Consider the following 26,769-nt stretch of genomic DNA (forward strand, 5'->3'; position numbering starts at 1 on the left):
TCCGCTGACCCCATGTTTCAGAGTTACCTTGCATCTCTGTCAGTGATTCTCCAGCCTGTTTTGAGGTGTTCTGTGCAGCAGGTTGCTGTTTATGTGTTCTTATGCGGGAGTAACAAGTGTTAGAGTGACATTTCCCTTTCCAGAGCACAAGTCAGTACATTTTCATGCCCAGGCTGTTGGTATGAAAGGGAACAGGAAAAGAACATTGATGTTACTGAGAAAGCAAGTCGCTCAGCTGTCACGTGCTTCCTGGGTGTTCTGTTGCCTGCCTGGCTGCAGCTGCTTGTCTTGCAGGTGGGGCCCAGCGCAGTGGGTAGCTCACTTAGGTCTTCCACTCTTGGACCATCCCATTTTGTTACGAAGGGAAAAGGCTAAAGCATTTATTGAGACATAATAAATGTAGAAATGGCAAAGGCAGAAGTTCTTGAGGACCTTGGTTCCTGATTTAGGCTTTCAGAGATAATAGATTTGAGAGCAAGCTAGTTGGGAATGGCACTAACAACCGTTGTTGGAAAATACCTCGTGCCAGAAGGGATGAATGCTTCCCCAAATCCTGCTTTCACCTTAAGAGCCTGCAGTAACACCGTTTGCTTAGCAAACTCTCTTCAGGCTGTGTGACTGAAGGCAGTATAGCCTTGTGGTTAAGAGTATAGGCTCTGAGTCAGCGCCCTGGGTCTAACACAGAGCTGTGATTGGGGTCTACCGAAATACAGTGCGTGAGTTTGGGTCTCCTTGCTCAGCCTCCCAGTGCTTGCTTTTGCAGGGAAACTGCACAGAGCAACGGCGTCTGCTGAATAGCGTTACGGTTAGGATGGTCACGTGACCTGGTTTCACGTTTTTCCTGAACAATTATTAATGTTTTTGCTCTCAGATGTGTCCTGGTTTGGACGATAGATTATACTCTCAGTCTCATTACAGTGAAGTTGAAATGAATTAACGTGTAAAATGCTGAGCGCGTGTTAAGTGCTCAGTGAGTATTAGCTGCTGTATTGTTTTAGGAGCGCCCATTATCCGTCCCCCCTCTGCTTAAGCTTACTTCCTACTAGTTCTACTCTGTGCCTGCCATCCAGGACAAGGATTTAATCAATAACTGTTTTACTGCACTTGCGCCTGAATGCGCTCTCCTCCGTTTTGCTCCTCCCACCCTGTTCATGGTGTGCAGGCCAGCTCAAGCACCCCCTCAGTTATTTACGCATGAACTATTTTCTTTCCCAAATAAAGGTCTCATCATAATACCGTCTTGATTGATCCAGCTTATGTGTGAGAGGCAGGGCAGGGAAGGGTAATTTATTGCTCGTCTGTGTGTGCCAAGCAGTGAGTTAGGATTTGAGAATACAACACAGGGCAAAGAGAGTCAGGGTCAGCCCTTCACGGAGCTTCTGGCTTAGAGGTGGAGACAGATGTTAATCAAATCACACAAATAAATGTGAAGTTACCGTTGTAGAGAGCATTACAAAGGGATTTAACCTAGTCCTTTTGGACAAGAAAGGACATCTTGAGGAAGTTCCTGTTGAGCTGTGACCTGAAGGAAGAATAGGAGATACCTAGGCCAGGAGAGGAGATGAGCATCATGACGGAAGGGAGAACATGAGCTAAGTCTTACTCCAGGTAGGAGGGCGTGTGGTCAAGGGGCAGAGGGAAGGGCAGTGTGGTTGGGCACAGAGTGTGGGAGGGAGGCGAGGGATGAGGCCAGATAGAAAGATAAGGGCGTTGTAGATCATGGTTAGGATTTGGGTTTTTAGTTAACAGAAGTGACAAGTCACTGAGTATTTTAAGGTAAGGATTGACATAATCACATTAGCCTTTTGAAAGGAGAGCCCTGGCTGCAGTCTATAAAGAGAATTATGAGGATTCAGAGGAGTGGATTTGGAGAGAAGCCAATTGAAGTGGTCCAGGAAAGCCACACTAGTAGCTTTTAACTAAGGTTGTGGTGTTGGACGTGTTCTCAAGTAGGTGTGTTTGAGAGAAATTTATAAGGTAACGGTGACATGGTTTGTTGATGATGGGATGAAAGAGAGGAGGTGCTAAACATGTGGCTTAGATGTCCAGCTTGCATGATAGGGTGGGCAGCGGCACCAGTCACGAGAGAGGCCATTTGGGGCCAGAGTGTGCCCTTGTTTTGATATGTTGAGGTACCTTTGAGACATCCAAGAGGAGACTTCAGGTGGGGGCGGTTTTTGGAGGCATCTGGCTCTGCAGGAGAAGTTTGGTAAACACGTGCATTTGTGGATCGCCTGTGTGGGTGTGGTACCAGGGGCCTGACGGACACGTAGGAGATCGACGAGGATGAGGAAGGATGGCTCCGGATAGCTCCTGAAGAGCTCCCCCATTAGCTGGTCCAGTACTAGAGGTGGAGGAACAGTTAAATAGACCCAGGAGATGACAGTGCCAGGAAGGCCAGAGGAAAAGAGCCTTTCCAGAAGGAGGGTGTGTGGTCAGCCCTGTCAGAGGGTGCTGAATGGTCAAATGATAATGAGAACAAACCCTGTAGTGGATTTGATGCAGAGAGGAAATTGCGTCAGTAGAAGTTGTTCTAGTGAATATTATACTATAGTCATGGTCCTTGTTGGTTAGTGGAGAAGTTACACAAGTTAACAACAGATACCAGTAGTGGGATCAATGAGGGCCACTTTGCAGGCAGGATGGGGAACAGTGAGGGGCTGGACTTTGGGGGGAGTCTGGGAGCCTTCCTGGAGTTGGGCAGCAGAAATGCCTGAGGGCCCTAAGGGTAAGTAGAGGTTAGCCCGACAAAGGGGAGGGGACTGCTGGACACACAGGAAGGGTGGAGGTGGGGCTGGAGTGGTGAAGGGGCAGTCAGGACAGGAAGGTCTCTGTAATCTTTGAAAAGGAATGGCGCACAGTGAATTGTACTGTACATGGTGAATTGTATGGTGTGTGAATTATGTCTCAATGTAAAAAAAAAAAGTGGTGGAGGGTCAGATGCTTGGCTGGCTGTGTTGGAGGACGAATTGGAAGGAAAGCAAAAACAAAATTTTATAGTCACAGAGACCAGTTAGAAGGCAGTTGTGTTAATCTGTGTGAAAGATGATGATGGCTTGAAATAGGCACTCTCTGCTTGAGTTGGAGCAGTGGACAAATTATAGAGTTATTCAGGAGGTGATTGGTAGACCCTGAGAGCTGAGGAAAATGCCTAGTGTGTGATTGGTATTTGACAAACGTCAGCTTTCTTGCTGTGGTTGAATGAGGAAGAATTCATTGGACTTCACTGACTGCATTTGGTGTGAGAGTCAAGCGTCCTCCAGAATCTGGCTTGAGCAACTGAAATGAACAGAACTCAGGAGGAAGGAGCAAGTTTTCATTAATAAGTGGGTTTTACCCAATCCAAGAGGAGATATTTTAAAATTTTTACTTCATTTGTAGTCAGTTTTCCATGATTTATTTCTTACTCGTGTAATAGGATTCCCCCTCCTCCCTAGTAGGTAATAAATTCTTGAGGGTAAGGATGACGTTTGGCTACGTTTATATCTTGCATAGCACAGTACACTGTTTGGCATTATCTGCTGTAGTAGGTAATGTAGTCATGACTGATCTAAGTATATATTATTGATAGTTTATATTTATAAAGCACTTTGCAATCTATAAGTGCATTTACCTGTATACGTATACTTAATTCTCACAGCAGCTCTGTGAAGTAGCTATTATCCCTGTTTTACAGCATTGAAACTGACTCAGAGATAGAGTGATCTGCCTAAGGCACTAGCCCTGGCAGTGCCAAGAACTTGGATCTTGGCTTCTGAGCCCAGTCTTCTTGCAGTTCTATCAAGGGCCCAAACCTCCTGGGACTGCTTAAATAGTGACAAGAAGTGGTGTCCTTAAATGAGGTGTGGACCCTGAGCATGACCGAAATTTTAGTACTTTATCCAAATCAGTTCTGTTACGTAGTGTAAGGTGTTTGTAGGTGGTTGTTGGCTTCACTTGGAAGAGGCAGACAGTGTTTGTGTAGAGGGTTAAGTAACCTGAAGTAATAAAGAACAGTTCTGTATCCTCGACTCTGTTAAATGCCTTTGACCCTGATTAGATCACAACGAAACGAAGCTAGCCTACCAAATTTTATCAAGATAAAACGATGAAGTGCAATCTGATGACTCTGGAAACTAGTGTGAGGACTATACTAGTTTTTAAAAAATCGTTTTTAAAAAATCGTTTTTAGGGGCTTCCCTGGTGGCGCAGTGGTTGAGAGTCTGCCTGCCGATGCAGGGGACACGGGTTCGCGCCCCGGTCCGGGAGGATCCCACATGCCGCGGTGCGGCTGGGCCCGTGAGCCATGGCCACTGAGCCTGCGTGTCCGGAGCCCGTGCTCCGCAACGGGAGAGGCCACAACAGTGAGAGGCCCGCGTACCGGTAAAAAAAAAAAAAAAAAAAAAAAAAAAATCGTTTTTAAAAAATCAGTCGTCTTCCACATGTCACTCCAGCCCCTCTGGCCAGCCCCTCTGTCTTGAATGTAACTGGATCACTGCTGCCTCTGGACATTTGCACCTACTTTCCCCTCTGCTGGAATGGTCTCCGTGTTTCCTCTGTACTCACTTTAACTTGGGACAAAGCCACCTCAGTGAGGCCTTACCTGACCATTTAAAATTGCAATCCTCTTATACTCCCTTGTCCCCATTGGACTCCCCATGTAAGATCTTTTAATAGTGTGTGTGTGTGTGTGTGTGTGTGTGTGTGTGTGTGTATCTTTCTCCACTTCCTGGAACATCAGTTCCACAAGGGCAGGGATGTTTGTATGTGGTTCTCTGCTATTTTCCCCATACCTAGGGCAGTAACTAGCACACCGCACATTGTGGGCATTCAGTAGACATTTGTTCGATGAATAGATGAAGATTGTTTTGAATCTGAAATGTTTTAGATTTGATTATTCCTTTAATTAATTATTAAAGTATCTTTTGCCGTGTTTCCTGTTTAACTGGGTTGAGTAGTGGATCGACAAGATATTTTCAATATTCTTGTCTGTCTTACTGGAGAAAAGTACCTCTTGTTTTTTGGGGGAGAGGTTAAAGTGAGTGTGTTTCCTAAAACTGTCTGTGCAAATTATCAGCAAGAATACATGTAGGAAAGGTTGGCACCTGTGAAGATACAGATTATAACCTGAGCAGCAGGTTGGAATCAGGTCAGATGGGGTTCACCTTTGGGAGACCTGCTTTAGACTCACTCACGGGCAGATGATCTCTTCTTAGTTCTCCTCCTGTAGCCTGAAAAGTGGGAGTGGTGACTTCTGTCTGGTTCACATCACTGAGTTGTAGACAGAGAGAATCTAATGAGATCATGGCAGGGACCTGCTTTGTAAACCCCTTGCTGTTTTAAAGATGCTGTTGTATTGTCTACTGTGTAGATCATTTCTAGCGTACTGAAGCGACAGCTACCTTTCTCGGTGCCACCTGGTTCCTCTCTGGGTCCCTTTCCTCAAATGTTGTATTATTGTTGCATGTTGGTCGTTTTATAATGAGGCTCAAAAAATTATGATTAGTGTGGTAAGTACAGAGGAAAAGAATATATCCCCACTGAGCTATATTTTATAGCCAAATGTGAATGGTAGTTGGATTAACTTTTGCTTTGGATTATCAATATTCTTGGTTATCTGAAGGTTGGATACACGCGCGCGCGCGCACACACACACACACACACACACACACACGTAGAGGATTTTATTTTGTGGATGTTTTCTCTGTTGATTGTTGAATTTTTCTTGCTAACTCTTGGCAGAAACAACTCAAATTTTTTTGTAAATAGAAATACAGTATATGATTTTGTAGGGAGTAACGTTGAACGTACAATTTGGACTTACTGTTTTTTTTTTCCTTTTTTTAAGTGCTGAAATAATATTTTTACACAATTTTCTGGAGCAGTTATCTTGTTAACCCTAGGGAGAATGAGTTTTTTTCTTGAACTTATCTGAAGTATGTCTGTCCTGAACTGCGTCTTAGAGGCTTTCAGCCTAAGCTTCTTGTTCTTTTTAGATTCCCAGGAGGCCTTGGTATGTTTTCAGTGTCAAAGAGGAATGTTTTAACAACTGTATTAGCTGATGGTTTTCTTTCTTGTATGATTGGCTTGTTCAGGCTCTAAACTTAAGCCAGATGGAGAAAGTAATATGTCTCTTGGTGTATTTTCAATTGCTAACACTAGTGGCCTACAGGGACTTGGGAGTTTATTACTGTCTGTTTAGCAGATGATTCATTGAAGCAGAACTTTTGCAGGCACTAGAATAATTTTTCATTTTCTGGAAATATGTTTAGAAAATTGAAATCCTATCTGAAAGTGCATTTCCTATATAAAAGGAAGCAATTTAGGTTTGTGCTACATGCTTTCATCCTTCTGACTTTGCTTATAGATTGTTGGCATTATTGCTCCTTCATTGTTCTCTCACCCAAAACTTGTTGTTAACATTTAAAAAATTTTCCTGAATGCCTAAGGATATTTGAAGTGCTCATGTGGAGGTCTTTTCTGGTATCAAGTTTGACCTAAGAGCTTTGGAGAGAGTATATGATAATTTTTATGGTTTTGGCATGACCAAAGAGAATTTTCTCTGCGTCTGAGGCATGTAATTACAAACTGACTTGTTTGTTGTTGTCTGAGTAAAGAGGACCAATTTTTCGTTTCTTTGCACGTGTTGTTTCCTATCTGGCCCTCGTAGCATGAGCAAGGGATGGTTCTCCTATTGATCAGTTGTCTCCTCTCTGCATTAGAGCATTGCGGGCAAGGACCACGAGGTGTTCCGTCATGGTGTCTCTAGTTCTGAACCCCTGGCACGTAGATAATGTTTGGTACAGATTGCTGAAAAAATGAGATATTGGGAAGGATGATAAAAGATTGCAAAAGATAAATTACTGGTTATTATGACTGTTCCAAAACTGACATGTAAATAAAATTAAAATTTTTTATAAGAATTGTGTTGGGTTGGAGCTTGGGGTTTACTCTTCTCATTATACATTCTTAAAACCTTCAGACTTTCCTTTTGGGGTTTAGTTCTGGGGAGAAATTTATTAGGGAAACCATTAACAGTGGAAATTTGGAAGAATGTATAAACCACCTAATATTCCCTAAAGATGGAAGGTTGTTTTTGGAAGCTGTTATATTTTCTTAAGACAGAGATAATATATCTTTCGAGAAACCATTTTTCCTGGAAGATAACTAGAATAGTAAGTAGACCTAGAAGATGTAAAAAAATTGTAATTGAAGGCAAAGGAATCTTGCTTTGAGGTTGTCACTTTTATTTGAGTCAGCTCTTATGTTTATTCTTGAGAGGAGCTCTGGAAATTTGGAGAAGTGGCTAGAAAGAGTCTTCAGAAGGTAATGCGCTGTGAGACATCCTGAGACATTTTCCAAGGCTATCCAAATTACTTTTTGCAGGTGGAAATAATTTAACTACAGGTTCTTACCCTTTTAAATTAATGTTATGGGTTATGAAGCCCCTTTTGTATACTTGTACCCATTATATGTTGTTTACTAGGGTACACTTTACCTTTTCCTTTAAAAGTTAGAGAAAACAATTTGTATACAGAAAGCATAGTTTACCCTTACGCATTCAGACACCTTTCATTATTGGTGTGGTCGAAAATCCCAAACCATATGCTAGTTGAGGCCCAAAACTGTTTATATTTAAATTTGATATCACTTGTCCTACCTTTTTTCCTATTGCCAGTGAGAAGTTTTAGTTGCTAAAGCATGAGTAAGTGAGTCATTTAACAAAACGTTATTTTAGGAAGGAAATACGAGAAAATGTTAAAGGAAAATCAATTTCGCTCTCTCTTTCCTCTCCTAGCATTTTTGAAACGTTGGGGTTGTTGGAGTGGTCGGATTTTCCCTGGAATTGAGTGAGAAATTCAGAAGACTGAAGCCCAGGCTTACTGTCTACCTTTCACGGAGGCCCAGCCGTGAGAGGACAGAAGAAGGCACGTGGCGAATCATGACAGCTGATAAAGACAAAGACAAAGACAAAGAGAAGGACCGGGACCGAGATCGGGACCGAGAGAGAGAGAAGAGAGACAAGGCGCGAGAGAGTGAGAATTCAAGGCCACGCAGGAGCTGCACCTTGGAAGGAGGAGCCAAAAATTATGCTGAGAGTGACCACAGTGAAGATGAGGACAATGACAATGGCGCCACCACGGAGGAGTCCACGAAGAAGACCAAGAAGAAGCCCCCGAAAAAAAAGTCCCGTTACGAAAGGACGGACACCGGGGAGATAACGTCTTACATCACGGAGGATGATGTCGTCTACAGACCAGGAGGTGAGGCGCCTTTGGGTCTTTACAGTGTTTGTGGTAGAGAAACGATGTCAGCACGTGGATGCAGGCAGGCGTGGAACCCAGAAGAGTGGGTAGTGGTTTGGGGCAGGAAAACTCCAGGTGGGAAACAGCTGCCAGATTTGGTCATCTGGGTGTGCCCGCCTCCACTCGCCTCCTGCCCTGGCCGGTGTGCCTGTCGTTCTTTCCTTGTCTTCTGCTGCTCATTCTCGCACTTCACCGCCTGCCCAGTAGTTTTCCTCTTTCCACTTCCTCCTTGCCTTTTGTCTTCAGCACCGATTAGGCTGTGTTGAGACCCTGCAGAATGGAGTACACAGTGGGACAAGTAAACCTTCAAATTCTTGGGAACAGGACATTTTACGTTGGCTACAGGAGTGACCAGAAACTAGGTGTTTTTAATGGCCTTCAGACGAAGGTTTATTCCTCCTGATGACCTCCTTTTCCAAAGTATTGATCTTCAGGGTCTCTAGTCAGTGATAATAGATGAAGCCAACTAACCTGCTCTGTTTTCCAGGAAAGGTACTGTGTTCACTCAGTATATTGAGGTTATTTATAGCAGTTGTTCAGAGAGAGAGAGAGAGAGAGAGACAGAGACCCAGCTTTCAGATAAGATTCAGGGAAGCAAGTGATTCAGAACCTGTTGAACACCAGCAGAACCTTCCTTTTCCATATGACGTATTGTGTGTATTAAGGTACTTTTCTTACAGAAGTCAGTAAAACTAGCTAAAATCATTTTGTTTGAATTACTTACAGTGCTCAGGAATGATGTGAATTTCATGAGATGTAATTAACAGATTAAAAGCCTCTCAGTTTGATATTTTTCCAGGAGCGGGAGATTAGACAGATTATGTCATTAACCTGGTACAGTTGTTTTGCTGAGGAGTACTGTAACTGTGCTCAACTTCACATAAAGTATCGGATTTTTTCCCCCGCAAAGGAATTAGTTTTGAATGTCAAAAAATAATCAGTGTTAGAAATTACACAGATAAGCTTGTATTCACAACTATGTTTTGGTTGATGATGAACTGAGAAGATATTTATGTGATAAAAAATTATCAAAGTTGAGGTTTGGGGGAAGTTGGAGCTCTGCTCTAGAGATTTGGTAATGTGTAGGTTACAGTACTATCAGAATCTTTGATTCAGACTTAGATGTTGGATAGTCAGATTTTCTTAGCCACTGAAGACTTACCGCAGATTGCTTGCTATGAACCTGTGTAGTTCTAGATCATGAGAAAGGAACAGAATGGGTTAACTCCTTTAGCTATAGATTACAGGATGATAACTTAAAAATAAGGAAAGATCTTGTTAGCCTTTTCTCTTGATACATAACAATTCAGTGTGGTACTATACTATGATCTTTTGGATCACTGTCAAAAGTCTGGCTGCCTTGTGCAGTACTAAATGCCAGCCTTTCTCAGTGGAATGTTAACTGCTGTGTCAGTGGGGATGCTTCCTCAAAATATTTGTAGTCAGAACATGTGGGAAATGCTGCACGTACTGTCCCTCATGTGAGAGAGTCATAATTAATGACTCTGAGAAGTCCTGCAGGTAAGGAAACCTCTTTAGCGTTGAAAAAAAAAAATCTGCCGTTTTTCCCATTTATGGGCCTGTGGCATCCTGTTTCTGCTGAGTATCTCCCTAAGAAAAAACATTTTTGAGAAAACTAGTTTGAGAACTGTTGCACATTCATATTGCATATTCTACAGGATGAAAGGAAATCCTTCCTGCTTGGTGCTTAGAAGACTCTGTGGAGGAAGGTTGCTAATGGCTTATTTTCAAAACAGCAGCTTCTTGTTTTGGGGAAGAACTGTGTACTCAGGGAGGCAGACATTGTTTCAGTATATCTGAGGACCTTTGTGAAATGTGAAAAAGATACAGCCTCTCTGGAAGCTAAATATGTTATAAAGGATGTACGACAACCAAAAATGGCTCTGAAAGTTTTCTTTGGCACTCAGAGCGTAACTACTTCCTGTGAGGTGCCCCTTGTGCTTGGGGGCTGACAGCTGTGGCCTGGGGTTTGCATCCTGCCGGGTCCTGCCAGTCTGTAAGAGTAAGTAGGAGTAAGTAAGAGTCACTCTTTGGTAAGGAGACTGTTTCTGACCTTCTCAGTGGTTTCATTTCTTTTGCGGTTATGCATTCGAAGGTAACTGACTTCTCCAAATAGCTTCTTTCTCAATGGAGGATTTTAAAATAGTGCCTATTTTTTAGGTTTATCTAAACTGAAGAATCAGAAGTAGGGTACTGTGGTTAGATTCCCAGGTGGGACTTGATTCTTTTCTTTCCTTCGTCTTTCTTTTTGCTCTTTCTCTTTCTTGGTGCAAAGTACTACAGTAACATCTTCTGTTAGTGATGAAAAACCATTATCCTCACCCAATTACAGAGATTCTCTGTGGTTTGTTGTATCTTAAGTGTTTTAGTAGGGACTTTATGGGGCATCATAAGGGATTTCTTCAGTGTATTATTGTTATTCTCATTTGTTTCTTTAGGATGTAGATCACAAATTAATTTTTTTCTTTTTCCTTTTCTGAATTGGTTTTAATACTCAAATCAAGTATAAATTATAAATACCCCCCAAAATGTCATTAAGAATGAGCCTAGCAGTGAGTGATACTGTGAGGATAAAAATAGACTATTATATAACTATACTTCCTTGTCCTAGGGGAACAAGCCTATGTTCAGATTATTTGGTCTGAGAAGAATGAGGTTTTATTGAGAAATCGGGTATTTAGGATTTGTCGCTAGCTAAGGTTTAACCTCATGCCTGGTTACAACCAGTTCTCTTTTGCTCCTGCTCATCATCTCTGGAGTTACCTTTATTTTGCCCTTAGAGGCTCAGCATAATGGACTTGTAGTTACAGTGCCCATGTTACCTCCTGCCTTGGGGTCTTTGCACTTGCTGTTGCCTCAGGTTAGTGACCGACCCCCCCGCCTTGCCCATCCCCAACACACACACAGACATACTTACTTAACTGCTCTCCTTTCTTCATTTCTCCCATTCCAGTGTCATTGCCTTTCCCCTCCCACGTTTTCCAGATTTCCTTAATAGCTACTGTCCTGGCATTACGTATCTTTTCTTCTAGCACTTATAACGGTAATACTTTTCTATTTATTTCTGTTACTATTTTAGGATTAGTAGCTGTCTCTCTCTTCCATAAAGGCAGCAACTCTGTTTTTGCTTATTCCTGGAATCTACAATAGTGTACACATAGTGTGTATTCCATAATATTTGTTTGCGTTTGTTTGTTTGTTTTGTTCTTGGCCTCGCCGCTTGGCTTGCGGGATCTTAGTTCCCCGACCAGGGATTGAACCTGGGCCCACGGCAGTGAAAGCGCCAAGTCCTAACCACTGGACCACCAGGGAACTCCCAGTATTTGTTGAGTAAATAAGTTTCTGAAAATTGTTTTCAAAAATATATTGACTGATAAATGATGTCAAAGTTAGAATAATGCTTCTGGAAGTCCGTCTTGAATCATTTATTTCCCAATGGATGATTTAACAGACTTGTTATAAAATAAAAACCAAAACAAAAACCTTGTGGAGCTCTGTTTATATTTTGCATCTGTGTCTAATCTAACTTCTTTGTTGTCTATCAACCGTTACTCTACTTTTGAGATGACTGTCACGGTAACAAATTGATTTATTACACAGCTGTGTGCAGCCAGATTTCCCTTATGGGCCTCTTTAGCATAGAGTATTGATTTCTAAAGTTTGCTGTGGGTGGCATATAAATTTCTTTCTGCTTTTTTTCTTTTCCCTAGCTTTATTGAGATATAATTGACACATGACATTAAACTTAAGATGTATAACATAGTTATTTTATATATGTATATAATGCAAAATGATTATACCACAGTGAGGTTAATTAATACATCCATTACGACCCAAAATTACAGTTTTGTTTGTGTGTGTGGGTGGTGTGAACTTTTAAAATCTATTCTCTTAGCAGCTTTCAAATATACACGGCAGTATTCTTAACTATAATCACCGTGCTGTCCATTACATCCCCAGAACTTATTCATCTTATAACTGGAAGTTTGTACCCTTTGACTGCCTTCACCTATTTCCCCTACCCCTATCCCCCACCTCCACACCTGTGGCAACCACTAATCTGTTCTCAGTTTCTGAGTTTGGTTTTCTTAGGTTCCACATCTAAGTCAGATCATACAGTATTTCTCTGTCTGACTTTTTCACTTAGCATGATACCCTCAGGGTTCATCCGTGTTGTTGCAAACGGCAGGATTTCCTTCTTTTTTTTCAGTGGCTGAATAATGTTCTGTTGTATACCTATGCATTTTCTTTATTCCTTCATCCATCAGTGGACCCTTAGATTGCTTCCGGGTCTTGGCTATTGTAAGTAATGCTGCAGTGAACCTAGGGGTACAGATATCTCTTCCAGATAGCGATTTTATTTCCTTCAGATACATACGCAGAGGTGGAATTGCTGGATCAAATGGTAGTCATATTTTTAATTTGTGGAGAAACTCCCATGCTGCTTTCCAATTTACATTCCCACCAATAGGATATTCACTATTTTCAGTTAGATACTGTGATTCCTTTATTCTTGATCAGGTAAAAGAGTCAAAAAATTAAATTCAAATCATTGGGAGATATTTTTTTCACTTGGGCAGGTCACTTTTGCTTGCTATTTCGATAAGGAAAGTGTTTTTTTAAAATGTGCTTATTAAGCTGGTTCTCTGTTTTTTGTATTCTGTCATTTCAACTGATAATTTTTGATTCTCCCATTTACCCTGGACATATTCGTAGAATAAAAGAAATCTCCATCACATGCAACAGAGGAGGGAAAAAACCAAGACTCAGAATTTTCAACTTTGTTATATCTCTGGTTCTTCTGCTTTCATAAACAAAGCGTGAAATTTTTCATGAAGATAAACTTTAATTATAAAAGACGAAGAACTTTTAAGTTTGTGGTTTATGAAATCTTAGGTGAAATAAAACATTTCCCCCTTTCATTTGCAAATTTTCCTTATTGTTTGGAACTGGGGACTTGAACTGATAAAGGACCTAGAAACTAGAATTGATTTTATATTGAACATTGAGATGTTAATTCCTTTTGATGCAAATGGAATCTAAGCTGGAAAAATCTAAACAAAATGAAACCTGGGGATCTAGTTTGAGTTAAAATTACACACACACACACACACACACACACACACACACACACACACGGACTATTGAAGTTAAAAGGAGACTATTAATCAAAGCATAATATTGAGTGGACTCAAAAGAGTATAATACTGTATGATTCCTTTTATATAAAGTTAAAAAACAGTTAAAACTATTCTTTGGTGTTTTGAAGTCAGGATAGCAGTTACACTGATGGGGCGCTGGTGTCTGGAACAGAGCATGAAGGGGACTTTTGGGTCTGGTCATGTTCTGTTTTGTGGTGATAGTGCTGGTTACATGGATTTGTTCACTTTGTGAGAATTTATCATGCTTTGCACTTTGCTGTATGTCTGTTCTACTTAAATGAGAAATTTACTTAAAAAGAAAAAGGAAAGTTAAAACGTGAAACTTCTAAAACCGTATAGTCTCCCTTTGGTTCAAGTTTCTATTTAAGGAGGGAAGGGAGTTACCAGCATTTTAACAAATCATCTGTCCTAACATTTAGCTGCTGATTCTTCACTGAGGGGTTGGTCTTTGACCAGGTAAGAGGCTGAATTTGGTTTCAGAGTCTTGATTTTCTGAATAATTGAAAGCTTATCTACTGCAATCACACAGATAAACATTTCCTTTCTAAAATAAAGGTGAACAAAACTCCGGCATTTGGTGTTCCAGGACATACATTTTAGGAGAAAATAAAAGCTCATTTGATCTGCGGCTTTTCATCCATGGCTTTTATATGTAGAAGAATTTTAGGTAGAAGTGACATGAAAGTGAAGGTGTCTTCTTTTTTTTTGCGGTACGCAGGCCTCTCACTGCTGTGGCCTCTCCCGTTGCGGAGCACAGGCTCGGGACGCGCAGGCTCAGCGGCCATGGCTCACGGGCCCAGCCGCTCCGTGGCATGTGGGATCTTCCCAGACCAGGGCACGAACCCGTGTCCCCTGCATCGGCAGGCGGACTCTCAACCACTGTGCCACCAGGGCAGCCCAAAGGTGTCTTCTTGAGGCATTCTTATTTGGGAGGGGGCTTGAGTTTTTCTGATGATTGTGAGAATATTTTTTGTGTAACAAGAAACATGAATTCTGGCATAAAGGAACCTTTAGGGATGATAGTGGTTTGACTTGTTTACAAGTTCGTTTGCACTTAATAAATCTAATATTAACCTCCTTAGAGCCTTTCAGTGGATCCCATTTGCTAGTAGGACAAAGTCCAAAATCTTCACATGGCACACCAGACTGTGATATGATTGCCTATCTCCACAGTCATCTTTAGATTTTTTTTAATCTGGGAGGAAGCACAGTGAGGCAGTGCATGAGTTTGCAAGGGCTGTCATAATAAAGTGCCACAAACTGACTAGCTTAAACAACAGAAATCTATTGTCTCACAGTTTTTTAGGCTACAAGTTCGAGATCAAGGCCTCAGTAGGGTCATGCTCCTGCTGCAGGTGCAAGGGAAGAATCTGTCTATTCCAGGTCTCTCCTAGCTTCTGATAGTTCCTGGACTTGTGCTAGCATAACTGCAGACTTCATGTGGCATTCTCTTTGTGTGCCTGTTTTTGTGTCTCACCAAATTTCTCCTTTTTAGATGATTCTTTATTTATTTATTATTTACTTTTGCAGTACGGGGGCCTCTCACTGTTGTGGCCTCTCCCGTTGCGGAGCACAGGCTCTGGACGCGCAGGCTCAGTGGCCATGGCTCACAGGCCCAGCCGCTCCGCGGCACGCGGGATCCTCCTGGACCGGGACACGAACCCGTGTCCCCTGCATCGGCAGGCAGACTCTCAACCACTTGGGCCACTGGGGAAGCCCTCTCCTTTTTATATAGACATCAGTCATTGGAGTAGGGCCCTACCTCATTCTAACTAGTTATGTCTGCAGTGATTGGTTTTCCAAGGAAGGACACATTTTGAGGCACTGAGGGTTAGGACTTGAATGTATGAATTTTGGGGAGATGCAGTTCAACCCATAACAGGCAGGAAGAGCTTTGTTGCTATGTGGACTCAAGTTTGAGTGACCCAAGGTTTAATGACCACTTCAGCTCTCTTAGTTGTGTCCTTGGAATAGTTGTGAAAATGTATTTCTTATTTTTAATCACTATAATGTGTACTTTTAGTTGTGGGTTGCGTTTTTATTTTTTCTGTTTCTTTTGAAATTTTATTTCAACTTTTCCCAAGCCTCAAGAAATGATTGCCTTTTAAGTGTTTATTAGGAAATTATTCAAATTCTAAATATATGTAAAAGAAAAAATTTTAGCACATAAAAAGTTACTACTTTATGAGGGTAGAAGAAGCAAGAGGAACTTCTAAAAATATTCTAACCAAAAGAATGGAAGGTGGTAGAGTTTTGAGACTAGTTAACCATATCTTTTTCTATTTCATAAGGAAGGGGTCCTTAAGTACAGTGAGACATGTCCTCCAGACGCTTGCTAGAGTGCCTGAGGTTGGCCACAGGTGGGCATCCCATGAGAGTTGGTTAGAAACGCACAGTCTCAGGTTCCACCCCAGACTTACTGAGTCAGAATTTTTGTTTTCAAAAGGTGATTTAAATACACATTAAAATTTGAGAATCACTAATCTAGACCAGCGCTTCCCGGTCTTTTTCAGGTTAATGCACAAATATAAAATGAGCATATTGCCTTGAGGGTTGAGAGGACCAGCATCCCAGCATACCTGTCACTTATTTACAGCAGAGTGGAATTTAGGCAGATCCAAAAAAGGGAGAAAAGGAAGATACTCTTTCATGGCTAGAGTTGTTGTGTGTGTGTGTGTTTTAAATTTAATTAATTAATTAATTTATGGCTGTGTTGGGTCTTTGTTGCTGCGTGCGGGCTTTCTCTAGTTGTGGTAAGCGGGGGCTACTCTCGGTTGCGGTGCGCGGGCTTCTCATTGCGGTGGCTTCTTTTGTTGCAGAGCACAGGCTCTAGAGCACAGTCTCAGTCGTGGCGCACGGGCCTAGTTGCTCCGCAGCATGTGGGATCTTCCCGGACCAGGGCTCGAACCCATGTCCCCTGTGTTGGCAGGCGGATTCTCAACCCCTGCACCACCAGGGAATCCCCCGTGGCTTGAGATTTTGATGTAAAATGCAGCATATGTAGTTCAGGAGGAATAGAGGTGGCTGTAGAATTAAGTTGTGACCAGTCTGCTGGGAAAGATTTGGATCTTCTCAAGTGCCTGATTGCAAAAGGAACTGTGAACCTGGTTGCAAATAAACAGATGTGAGGGAGAGAGGGAGCTGTAATCATGGATGATAACTAACCGTTTTTAAAACACCTGCTCGTTTCCAGTGCTGGGCTTGCTTTACACGTGTTGTTTCTAGTCCCCAAAGTCTCTACACAAATCAGTCATTGTTTCCCTATAGTACATATGGGGACAGAGAGGCCACACAGCTAGTTTGTAAGACCGCACGGGCCTGGGAGAATTGGTTAAAGCCAAGAATGGATGGACATTTGCAAAAACTACTGCAGATAATAAAAATAATAAACACACTTATGTTGAAAGATAAAGAAGGGATAGGCCCATTTCTTAGAAAATGCAAATGAAATAATTACTTGGCTCTTTTTCTTTCTCCTACTCCTAGTTACATCTTGCCTCCTTCTGAAAATTGTTTATCGCTCACTTGCTAGACACATATAAAGAATTGTTAAAAAGGTAATTGCATAACAGTTACGGGAAGTATGCTGAGTGGGGTGAGGTAAATTGTTGCAGAATATTTAGGCTACTGTTGAAACCTTACCCCAGCAACTGAAAGGGAGGATACATGGTTTATGTGATCTAATAAATGCGAGCATATTGTATTCATTCAAGTTTTTTTAATGCAAGCTGGGGGACATTGGGCACATCACACACAAAAATAATTTGTTGGTAGAATAACACACAGAATGGGTGGAAACCTGCCTGATCGAGGGAAGTTCCGATTCTGGGTCAGCAGAAACTACTGACCATTCCATCTGGGTGCTACCACTGGAATAGGTGTCCTTCAGCATTTTCCTGTCTTGCTGTCACTCAGCTCCAGTCACAGTCTCAGAAGAGTAAATTTGGTTGGTGAAGCTTGAATTGCATGTCTGTGTCTTGGATCAAAAAAGACAGATCTTGATTTATTGCTCCCCCTAAAACTACACATGGTGGAGCTACAGTAATTCCCCTCAGTGGAATTCGGGAGCTGTTTGGTGGGGGAAGTAGATGAGAGATGGCCAGGAGAACGGCATGTGTTCCCTGTGTACCACTTTATCAGGAGACTCTCACTGTGTCACCAGATTCAAGGAGAACTTCTAACGACATATGGATATTTATAAATAGTTTGTCTTGCTATGCATGTGCTAGGTAAATAGAGGAACGATGTCAGTGGGACGTGCGACTTGTGCTGGTTCATATGCAGCTTTTCTAGGCAAGAGGTGTGTGACTAGAGGAAGTGGAATTATAGTGTGCAATTATATGGTATAATATAGGCTTACAGTTTAGCAGAAAAGGAAAAAGAAGATGAGAATTTAAACCTTCAGTTTGGCTGTTGCACCAATGAGAGCCCTTTCATCTCTCTTTAAAGTGAAATGAAAAAATGAGCACCTGTCCTGGGGCTCCTTCTCCAGAGAGGTGCACCCCACCTTACATGCCTGCTGTTGCTCGCCTTTACAGAAGCCCCATGTTAATCTGCACTGTCTTGGTACCTTCGAGTCAGCATCTGCTGTTTTTATGAATTTTTTTTTTTTTTTTGCGGTACGTGGGCCACTCACTGTTGTGACGTCTCCCGTTGCGGAGCACAGGCTCCGGACGCGCAGGCTCAGCGGCCATGGCTCACGGTCCTAACCGCTCTGCAGCATGTGGGATCTTCCCGGTCCGGGGCACAAACCCGTGTCCTCTGCATCGGCGGGCGGACTCTCAACCACTGCGCCACCAGGGGAGCCCCTTTTTGTGTATTTTAAATATTCCCTAAGGCAGCCTTCATCACCTCTGTGTGCCTGCTTGGGCTAGGCTGTGTTATTTCTTGAGGTTATACTTACTGATTAAAAAAAAAGCGGGGGGGACTTTCCCGGTGGCGCAGTGGTTAAGAATCTGCCTGCCAATGCAGGGGACACGGGTTTGAGCCCTGGTGCAGGAAGATCCCGCATGCCGCAGAGCAACTAAGCCCATGTGCCACAACTACTGAGCCTGTGCTCTAGAGCCCATGAGCCACAACTACTGAAGCCCATGTGCCTAGAGCCCGTGCTCCACAATAAGAGAAGCCACCGCAATGAGAAGCCCGTGCACTGCAACCGAGAGTAGCCCCCGCTACGCTGCAACTGGAGAAGGCCCACACAGCCACAAAGACCCAATGCAGCCAAATAAATAAAATAAATAGATAAATAAATTTATATTTAAAACAAAACGGTAATCTGATTTTAGAGTTGCAGTAGTTTTGGTTAAGCTGCCCCTTACCCTGTATTTTAATAAACATATTTGCAGAACATGAGGTTTTCCCAACAACATATATATTGTGTTACAGCAGAAGTGTCTACATGAGAAACAGTGAACCACAATGTATTCTTAACCTATATATTCCAAAAGAAACAGAAATGTTCTATATGCGCCCATTTGAAAATCACCTTTGATAATGGCAGGTATATGTTATGGATAAATAGTAATCCTTTGAAGGCATTTTTATGAACAATTAATCCTCAAACTCAGAGATCTAGCTTTCTGGTAATCTATTCACCTGTTTCCTGGATCCCACTTTTAGCCTGCATCCAGAAATCCTCTGGACACCCCGCACTCCCCAAGGACCCCTGATCTGTGGCCTCACCCCTTCTCACAGTCCCTTTACCCCTTGACGTGTCACACCTGGTTTAAATGCCGCCATTCCCATTTCTTTTGTGTCTTTTCCTTGCTGTTCCACTCCAGAAGGACAGGGATCTTTTTCCTTTTAGCTCACTCATGTACCCCAGTTACCTAGAAAAGTGTCTAGGACATTCTAGGCACTTTGTTATTTTTTCCCCAGATGTTTATCAGCATAGGCAGGGGTGGTGACTCCACACTTGAGTGTTCACCCTGTGTTTCTTGGGCGGCCTCTCTTGAATAGCATTGTCTCAGCTGTGCTGCCTTTAGGAGTTGGGCAGTAAACACATGTACAGAGTGGCTGATGTAAGGACTTCCTTGAGAAGGGTCCTCAGGCTGAAATTTTATGTAGAAAAGACTATCCAGAAAGTTTACTTTGGTTTAAAAAATTGGTATTCAGTTTGTTAAAGTTATAAATTAGAATACATGGCACTACTTCTTAAAAGTTCAGCTTACAAATCTTATATCCTTTATAAATTAAATTTAACAGTCACTTTTAAGGGATTTTTGAATTGTGATTGGTCTTGTTTTTAAAGTAATATCTTCAGCAGTTAGGCTTGCTTATTAAATAAGTAAAATAAATTTAATATGTGGTTTCTATTGTTAAGGGATCTTTTAACACAAACCTTCTCAAAGCACTTAATGCTTCTCATAAATGAAGTAAATCATACCTATGAATGAAGTGAACCTATGAATGAAGTGCCTTAAATATTTCAGTGCTGTGCGTAAACTCACTTAGGTTTCAGTCTTGACCGCCCCTCTGAATCAGTTTCACACACGGGTGAGGTGGGTGGTTGCAAGGGACAACCTCTGTGCCTTTGTTTCTTCACTAGTGAAATGGGGATCAGAGTATCCGCTCCAGGGGCTTTACACAAGTACACACGCATACACACAGGGCTGCTTTAGAGAGGCCAGGCATATAATATGGCCCTAGGTAGTGTTACTTTGAAAAATTGGAATTACAGGATATTGTTGTAAGCCACATTCTTTTAACTATAAAAAGAATAAAAATGTCAAATCCTGATATCTTATTAACCCCAAAAATGTTAATGTACTTTTGATTCTCTCAAGTCTTTCTTTAATTCTGAATGCTCTCAGGGATAGAAGATGTGTCAATTTAAGGAGGTAATTACCACCAAATTGGGGTTACTTAATTTTTAATCCTCCTAGATTGAAAAGCTGTGTATCTACTAATGGGAGATATTTATAGTCACTAAGCCTCCATCTTCAGAACTCTAAAGGGAGATGGCTTCTGACCTCACATTATCTAATTCTTTGACTATTCATAAAAGTCTGCAACTCTTTTATGGTTGGCTGCCTGTTTTGTTTTTTTTTTAAATTAAAGGTTTCACTTTTGGCTGGAAAGGCTGTTGAACACAATGGGACCCTAAGATACACGTGCTTCCTCTCCAAAGATGAAGGGCTTTGACCCTCTTAGGATCTCGTGTTCCATTTTCTTAGGACTGTGTAATCCTTATGGGTATTTGAAATGTTCAGTGGAATGTTTGCCTGCCTAGTGATGACAGCAGCTCATGAACTTATCCTGTGACACAGGAGTGGGCTCAAGCAAAAACTTTTCCTAGGAAGCTGCTTTGCTTGTTCAAATGCTCAAAAAAATATCTCAATGAAGCGTGGAAACCACACGGAATTCCTGGCGAAGGTTATTTTGAGAGGGGACATCACTCTGCTCTCAACCACCTGTGCTCTGACGTTAATGAAGCTACTGCTGAACATGAGCTCTGGCCGTTCAGGACTCCGTTTGGGTGGGTCAATCACGATGCGGTCCCAGTTCTGTATATTTGTGTGGCTGAGTCTGAATTGGACTTGCCTCTTGCTGTTGGTTGGTTTCAGTTTGCCATAGTTGATAGAGAGCTTTTCTTTTGGTGGAATTGGTTACCAAGTTTAGTTATTGCTCCTTAAGACCCTCTCTGAGTATCATGGTAAACACAACGTGCACCCTCCTTCCCCTGCCTGCCCCGTTTTTTTGGTCTCAGTAGAACCTGCATCTTTCTAGTTCATTAAAAGCATTATATGAAGTTGAAAAAGGGAGCAGGATTTATCAAGAACCCCTTATCAGTATTTTGATAAGGAGACTTTTTTAAAAGCCTAGTTTTCTTTTTTTTTTAATTGATGGTATGTCACTTGGCCTGTTAATGCCCTGTTCACAGGTTGTAGAGTGCAAGCATACCTGTTCCACTGTGATTTCACTGTTGTCCTCTAAGTCGAGTTCCCAGCATGGTTTTCACACAAGAAGAGGTACAAGAAAAATGATAAAAAATGAATGGTAAAGAAGTCCAAACTAGGTGAGAAGAGTAGAAGAGATCACCTCGACATTAGATGGCAGATGGATTTCATCTCCTCTTCCAGGTGAACGAGGCTGAATGTAGTCCGTTTGGAAGGAGTGCTCTGATCAGCTGACAGTGTTGTTCTTGGGTGCAGGTGTGGGAATATTTCCATCCTTGATCTCGATTCATAAAATGAGCTGAGTTTTCAGCCGAAATGGAGAATGTGGCAAGGAACTTGGAGATGCAGGATTAGAGGCACTTTGTTATCCTCGTAGGCATTAGCTGAAAGGTACATTTTGTAATCCTCAGCTCAGTATGCTTGATATTAACCACTGGAAAAATGCTTGAGCATTTTGTAGCAGAAGGTTTCTGAGCATATGTGTCATTAATGAATAAAAACCCTTTTACGAGGTAGTCTTCTGTGGGGTAATTTCACATTTTCAGCTGAGCTACTTGACTTACTTAGCATTTCTAGAGCAGTGGTCAGCAAACTCTCTCTGTAAAGGGCCAGAGAGTAAATATTTTCAGCTTCGCTGTAGGCCATACAGTCTCTGTTGAAACTGCACAGCTCTGCCCTTGTGGCATGAAAGCAGTGACAGATAAGATATAAATGAGTGAGGTGGCTGTGTGCCAATAAAACTTTATTTATGGACAATGAAATTTGAATTTCATGTAATTTTCACATGTCAAAAAATATTCTTTTTTTCCTCCAACCATTAAAAAAATGTAAAAACCATTCTGTACTTTGTGGGCCTTACAAAAACAGGTCATGGGTCAGATTTGACCTATAGGCCATAGTGCCGATCTTTGCTCTGTGGGTTTCCTGCCTCAACTTCTAGTTCTGCCTGTTTCTATAATCCTTAAAATTCTTTCATCACCTACTATTTTATGCTGCATTAAAAAATTTCTTTTACTTTGATTTATCCAGTTAAATTAAAACATATTCTTTACTTGTCTATATTGTTGAAACCATTTAGGTATTAAATTTTAACTTTTTCTGCTTCCTATCAAGCTCTACGAGGCATAGAATGATACCTTATAAATAAGGTATTTGCTGGGATGGTGACACTTTGAAACTCTGTTTATTTCTGTTTTCTTTTTGAAAGAGTGTATGTACGTATCCTCTGTAAAGAATCTGAATAGAAACTGAATGAGAAAAGAATGTGAATTAGTTAAGATGTCATCATTATAAACTAGCACAAATCATGACTATCTTCAGAGGTGTTATTACCTAACAGCTGTGTGATACGTCTTGGGGAGTCTTGGTCATTGGTCGGTTGTAAAGCAAGCTAACAGCCTTCCGGAGACTTCTGTTCCTATGGGACTAGAGCAACTGGATAACACAGCAGCGCGGGGAGAGATCAGGGGGAGGCAGGGGTTCTTTGGTTTGAATCTCCAAGCTGGATACTAAAATCAGCCCAGTGGACTGAGATGAAGAGAGTCCCAATCACAGTGGAAGAAGATTTATGTTTACCTGGAGTCTAACTGGACTGATATGTCCTGCAGTTGTGTTAAAATCCTCTGCCCTTTTGCTTAGTGAGCAAGTGTTTGAACTCCTAAGCTCTGGAGGTTTAGCTTTTGCTGGCTCCGTTAATTGTTAAATGTTCCCTTTATTATAATTATATACTGATGCCTTGCTTTGTAGTAGCTGAGGAAATTGCTGAAAGAGTTGTTTAATCTGTTATACTCTATCGGTTTTGTAAAACGCTCTTTTTAAAAGGAAACAATTTTGATTTGAAGTGGCATGGTGGTATTTGGGTTGGCTAACATCGTTTAAATTGAAATGCAGGAATTTGGCTCTGTTCTTGACAGAGATTGGCTTGTGTTTGACTTTGACCCATGTGTTTGTCATCTTTCCAGATATTGCCTTCTACTTATTCTGACAGCTTCACCAGCTGAGAAAACCAGACTTTCCACAATTAAAAATAATGTCTGTGGATTTAAAGATGGGGCAATATATTGTTTGGTGAATCACTTTAAAATGTATGTGCATAAGAGTGGTTTCTTTTCCTTTTTCAAAGCGTTTAAATACCGCAGAATAGATACCTGTGTGCCTCAGTTTTGATTTGGGGATAACTGAATACCCTAAATACTAGAAAACGTAAAAAGACAGGCTTTTCTTTTCTACTCCTTCATACACTTGTGTTAGTATACACTTCATAATGGATTTTAAGTACCATAAAATAGACGGGGGAAGATCAGGAAGTTACCTGGTTCATTCATTCATTCATTCATTGATCCATTCATTTATCGGCTGCGTTGGGTCTTCCTTGCGGTGCGCAGGCTTCTCATCGCAGTGGCTTCTCTTCTTGCGGACGGGCTCTGGGGCGCACGGGCTTCAGTAGTTGTGGCTCGCAGGCCCCAGAGCACAGGCTCAGTTCCTGTGGCATACGGGCTTAGTTGCTCGGCGGCATGTGGGATCTTCCTGGACCAGGGATTGAACCCGTGTCCCCTGTGTTGGCAGGTGGATTCTTAACCACTGTGCCACCAGGGAAGTCCCACCTGGTTCTTTTAGGTTAATGCTTAAAATGCGTGGAAATGGATAAACTTTCACTTTACCGGTCTATTAAGTTCATACACAGTGACTCTTTATCATTATGTTTGCATTAAATATCCAGTACCTTTAAATCTTTTTCATTATTTCACTATTAAATACATGCTCAAGCCAATTAGGCAGCATACTGTATGTTACATATGAAAGATATTACACATTTGTACACTCATTTAACCTCTAAATTTATTTTCTCACATATCTCTAAATTTCCTTATTCATCTGCCTTTGCAAGGAATGCCTTTTCAATGATGTCCAGTGTGATAATCAGTGTAGTGTGTAAAATGTGTAAACTGAACTGTAAAAGGCAAAGATAGGGTTGTTTTATGTTCTCTCTGAAGGCTGTAGACATTGTTCTGGCTTTCTTTGTGTGCTGGGTAGATGTTGATGCTTGACAGATGGTGTGCTGGTCTCACTTTAGACTGATCGGTAGAGATGTAATAAAAATACAGTTTTGGGGGGCATTTGGTTGCGGCTGTAAGTTCCTTTTAAAAAGGAGAAATGGATTGAGTTTATAATATAATTTTTAATATTATTTCAGTATGTTGCTTTTCATTATTCTCATTGTTAACATTTTAATTTGTAAAGCTATGCATAACTGTTCGCTCTGAAGCCGGGCATTATTATTATTCGCTGGTGTTTAGTTCTTAGACTTTACTTGTCCTGAACATCCCATTGGTGCTGGTATTATAGAACATAGGTACTGTACAGTTACCAAATTGATTGAGGGAATGTTAATTCTTTGTATAATTATAATTTTTTCTCTTTAGTGGAGGGAAAGAAAAGGTCACAAAAAAGTCTCACCTGATATCTTGTATTTTTATATTGTCAAGAATAGTTTAACTGAAAAGCAGTGTTTAATTACCACTATTCACACCTAAAGTTTTCAAGTTTGTGTTTGAGAATTAACTCTAGCAGCACTTAGACTTGGGGAAATTATGCTTCTTCCTTACAAGGGATTTTATACCTCACATTTCCGATTAGACAATGGAGACGTGGTTTCCAGTTTGCGCTCTGTACTGGCTAGAAGGCATTTTTTTTTTTTTTTCCTTCTGGTACGCGGGCCTCTCACTGCCGTGGCCTCTCCCGTTGCGGAGCACAGGCTCCGGACGCGCAGGCTCAGCGGCCACGGCTCACAGGCCCAGCCGCTCCGCGGCATGTGGGACCTTCCCGAACTGGGGCACGAACCCGTGTCCCCTGCACCGGCAGGCGGACTCTCAACCACTGCGCCACCAGGGAAGCCCTGTTTTTGATTTTTTACAGTAAACTTTTCAACTAGAAACCTCAAATACATGAAGGATGTTCCAAGGACAAGGATAACAGGATTGATAAAACCCAAACTGACTAAATGTGTTCTCACAATATAAGCTGGCATAAAAATAAATAAAATTTTCTGTGATCACAATTGCAACAATAATATACACATAGTAATGGTTTGTGGATGAGTATTAACTATTCTAATTCTACTTCCAAAAGAAAACAACAGATCATTTTAAGTGTCTATATTTAAAAGTCAGTGCTTTGTCTAACTTCCCATAGGGCTATTGCTGATTCCAGCTTTAAAACGTAAGGTATCCGGCTTGAGTGATTAGCTCAAATTGTATTGAGATTGGGAAAAAATAAATCGTTGCCTTTATTTTGGAGTAACACAAAAGACTCACTAACTTCACATGTAGAAACTGAGTTTGTGTACGTTAACAACCTGAGTTTTGAGAAGTATAAGCTGTCAACTAGCTGTTTCTAATGCGGAATAGATATTTTACAGTATGATTAAACTTTACACATGGCCTCAAAACGGAAGAACAATTTTAAGTTCATCTTCAATATGCCAACATTATGTATCTAGGAACTGGTTCCTGGGTTCTGTCACAGAGAGGAAATCCCTTAAGCATTATGTTGAGTGGTCATTTTAAAAAATGTTAATTTATATTTAACTGAGTGGTGATGGTGGAGTAAAGGCAGGAGAGTGATGAACATCACTGCCTTGATAAAGGATCCTAGACTTGTATAAGCTTGTGCAAAAATCTGGATACTCCTTAGTGGTTCAGGGCAACTTCATGCAACCAAATAGCATGAAATTAAATCAGTAACCTTAAAAAAGGCTAAAAAGTCTTTTTTTTCCCCCCAAACACAACGGCGAGGAATGTGAATAATGTAGATACAAACTGGGGTTCTGTCAATGACAGGAAGGACTATGTATGTGTTGGTTCATATCAAATCCAAGAATGTTAGACAACCAAACGTATAACCTTCTTGTGGTTTTCTTACTATGCAGCATTCATTATGGTAGTTAGGTCCCTTCACTGTTTGTTTTGCAAGTCTGAAGTTGTGTTTGAGAGCAGTCTTTTTTAAAAATTGCACCTGGCATTCAGATCATGATTGGTGGAGGCTAGTTGTAGAGACCATCAGTTTTGTCATATGTTTTACTTCTATTATCTCCCAGCTGCTAGGGTTCTCAGTGCTGTGGCATCTTATACACAGACATATGGATTTCCAACTCCCTTTTCAGCATTATTTCTGTTACCCAACTTCTGTAATGATTAGAGGTGCTCCATTTTGTTCTCTCCCCGGAATTTACCTGCTGCTTTTGCCTTTGTCCTATGAGCACATGTATAATATTTGGTTATAGGCCTTTCTTTTTATTTCTCCCCCGTATTTTCCTTCCTGCATTTTTTTCTTTTTGTTTTTGATGAACAAGTAATACATTTTCAAGGAAGAAAATTGAAATACTCAGTTAAGCGAAAGTTAAAA

General features: G+C 41.3%; 1 protein-coding gene across 1 annotated transcript in view; it reads left to right on the forward strand.

Moving 5' to 3' along the window:
* The window catches only part of RERE (arginine-glutamic acid dipeptide repeats), a 426,659-nt gene that overhangs the window by 158,155 nt on the left and 241,735 nt on the right, over window positions 1-26,769 (forward strand). Inside the window, exon 2 of the mRNA XM_082865410.1 lies at window positions 7,778-8,243. Within this exon, the coding sequence (XP_082721536.1) occupies window positions 7,922-8,243 (322 nt within the window). The 5' untranslated portion in view covers window positions 7,778-7,921. The remainder of the gene's footprint in view (window positions 1-7,777; window positions 8,244-26,769) is intronic.

This window comes from Leucopleurus acutus, assembly GCF_964270905.1.
Source record: "Leucopleurus acutus genome assembly, chromosome: 2".
Classification (NCBI taxonomy): domain Eukaryota; kingdom Metazoa; phylum Chordata; class Mammalia; order Artiodactyla; family Delphinidae; genus Leucopleurus; species Leucopleurus acutus.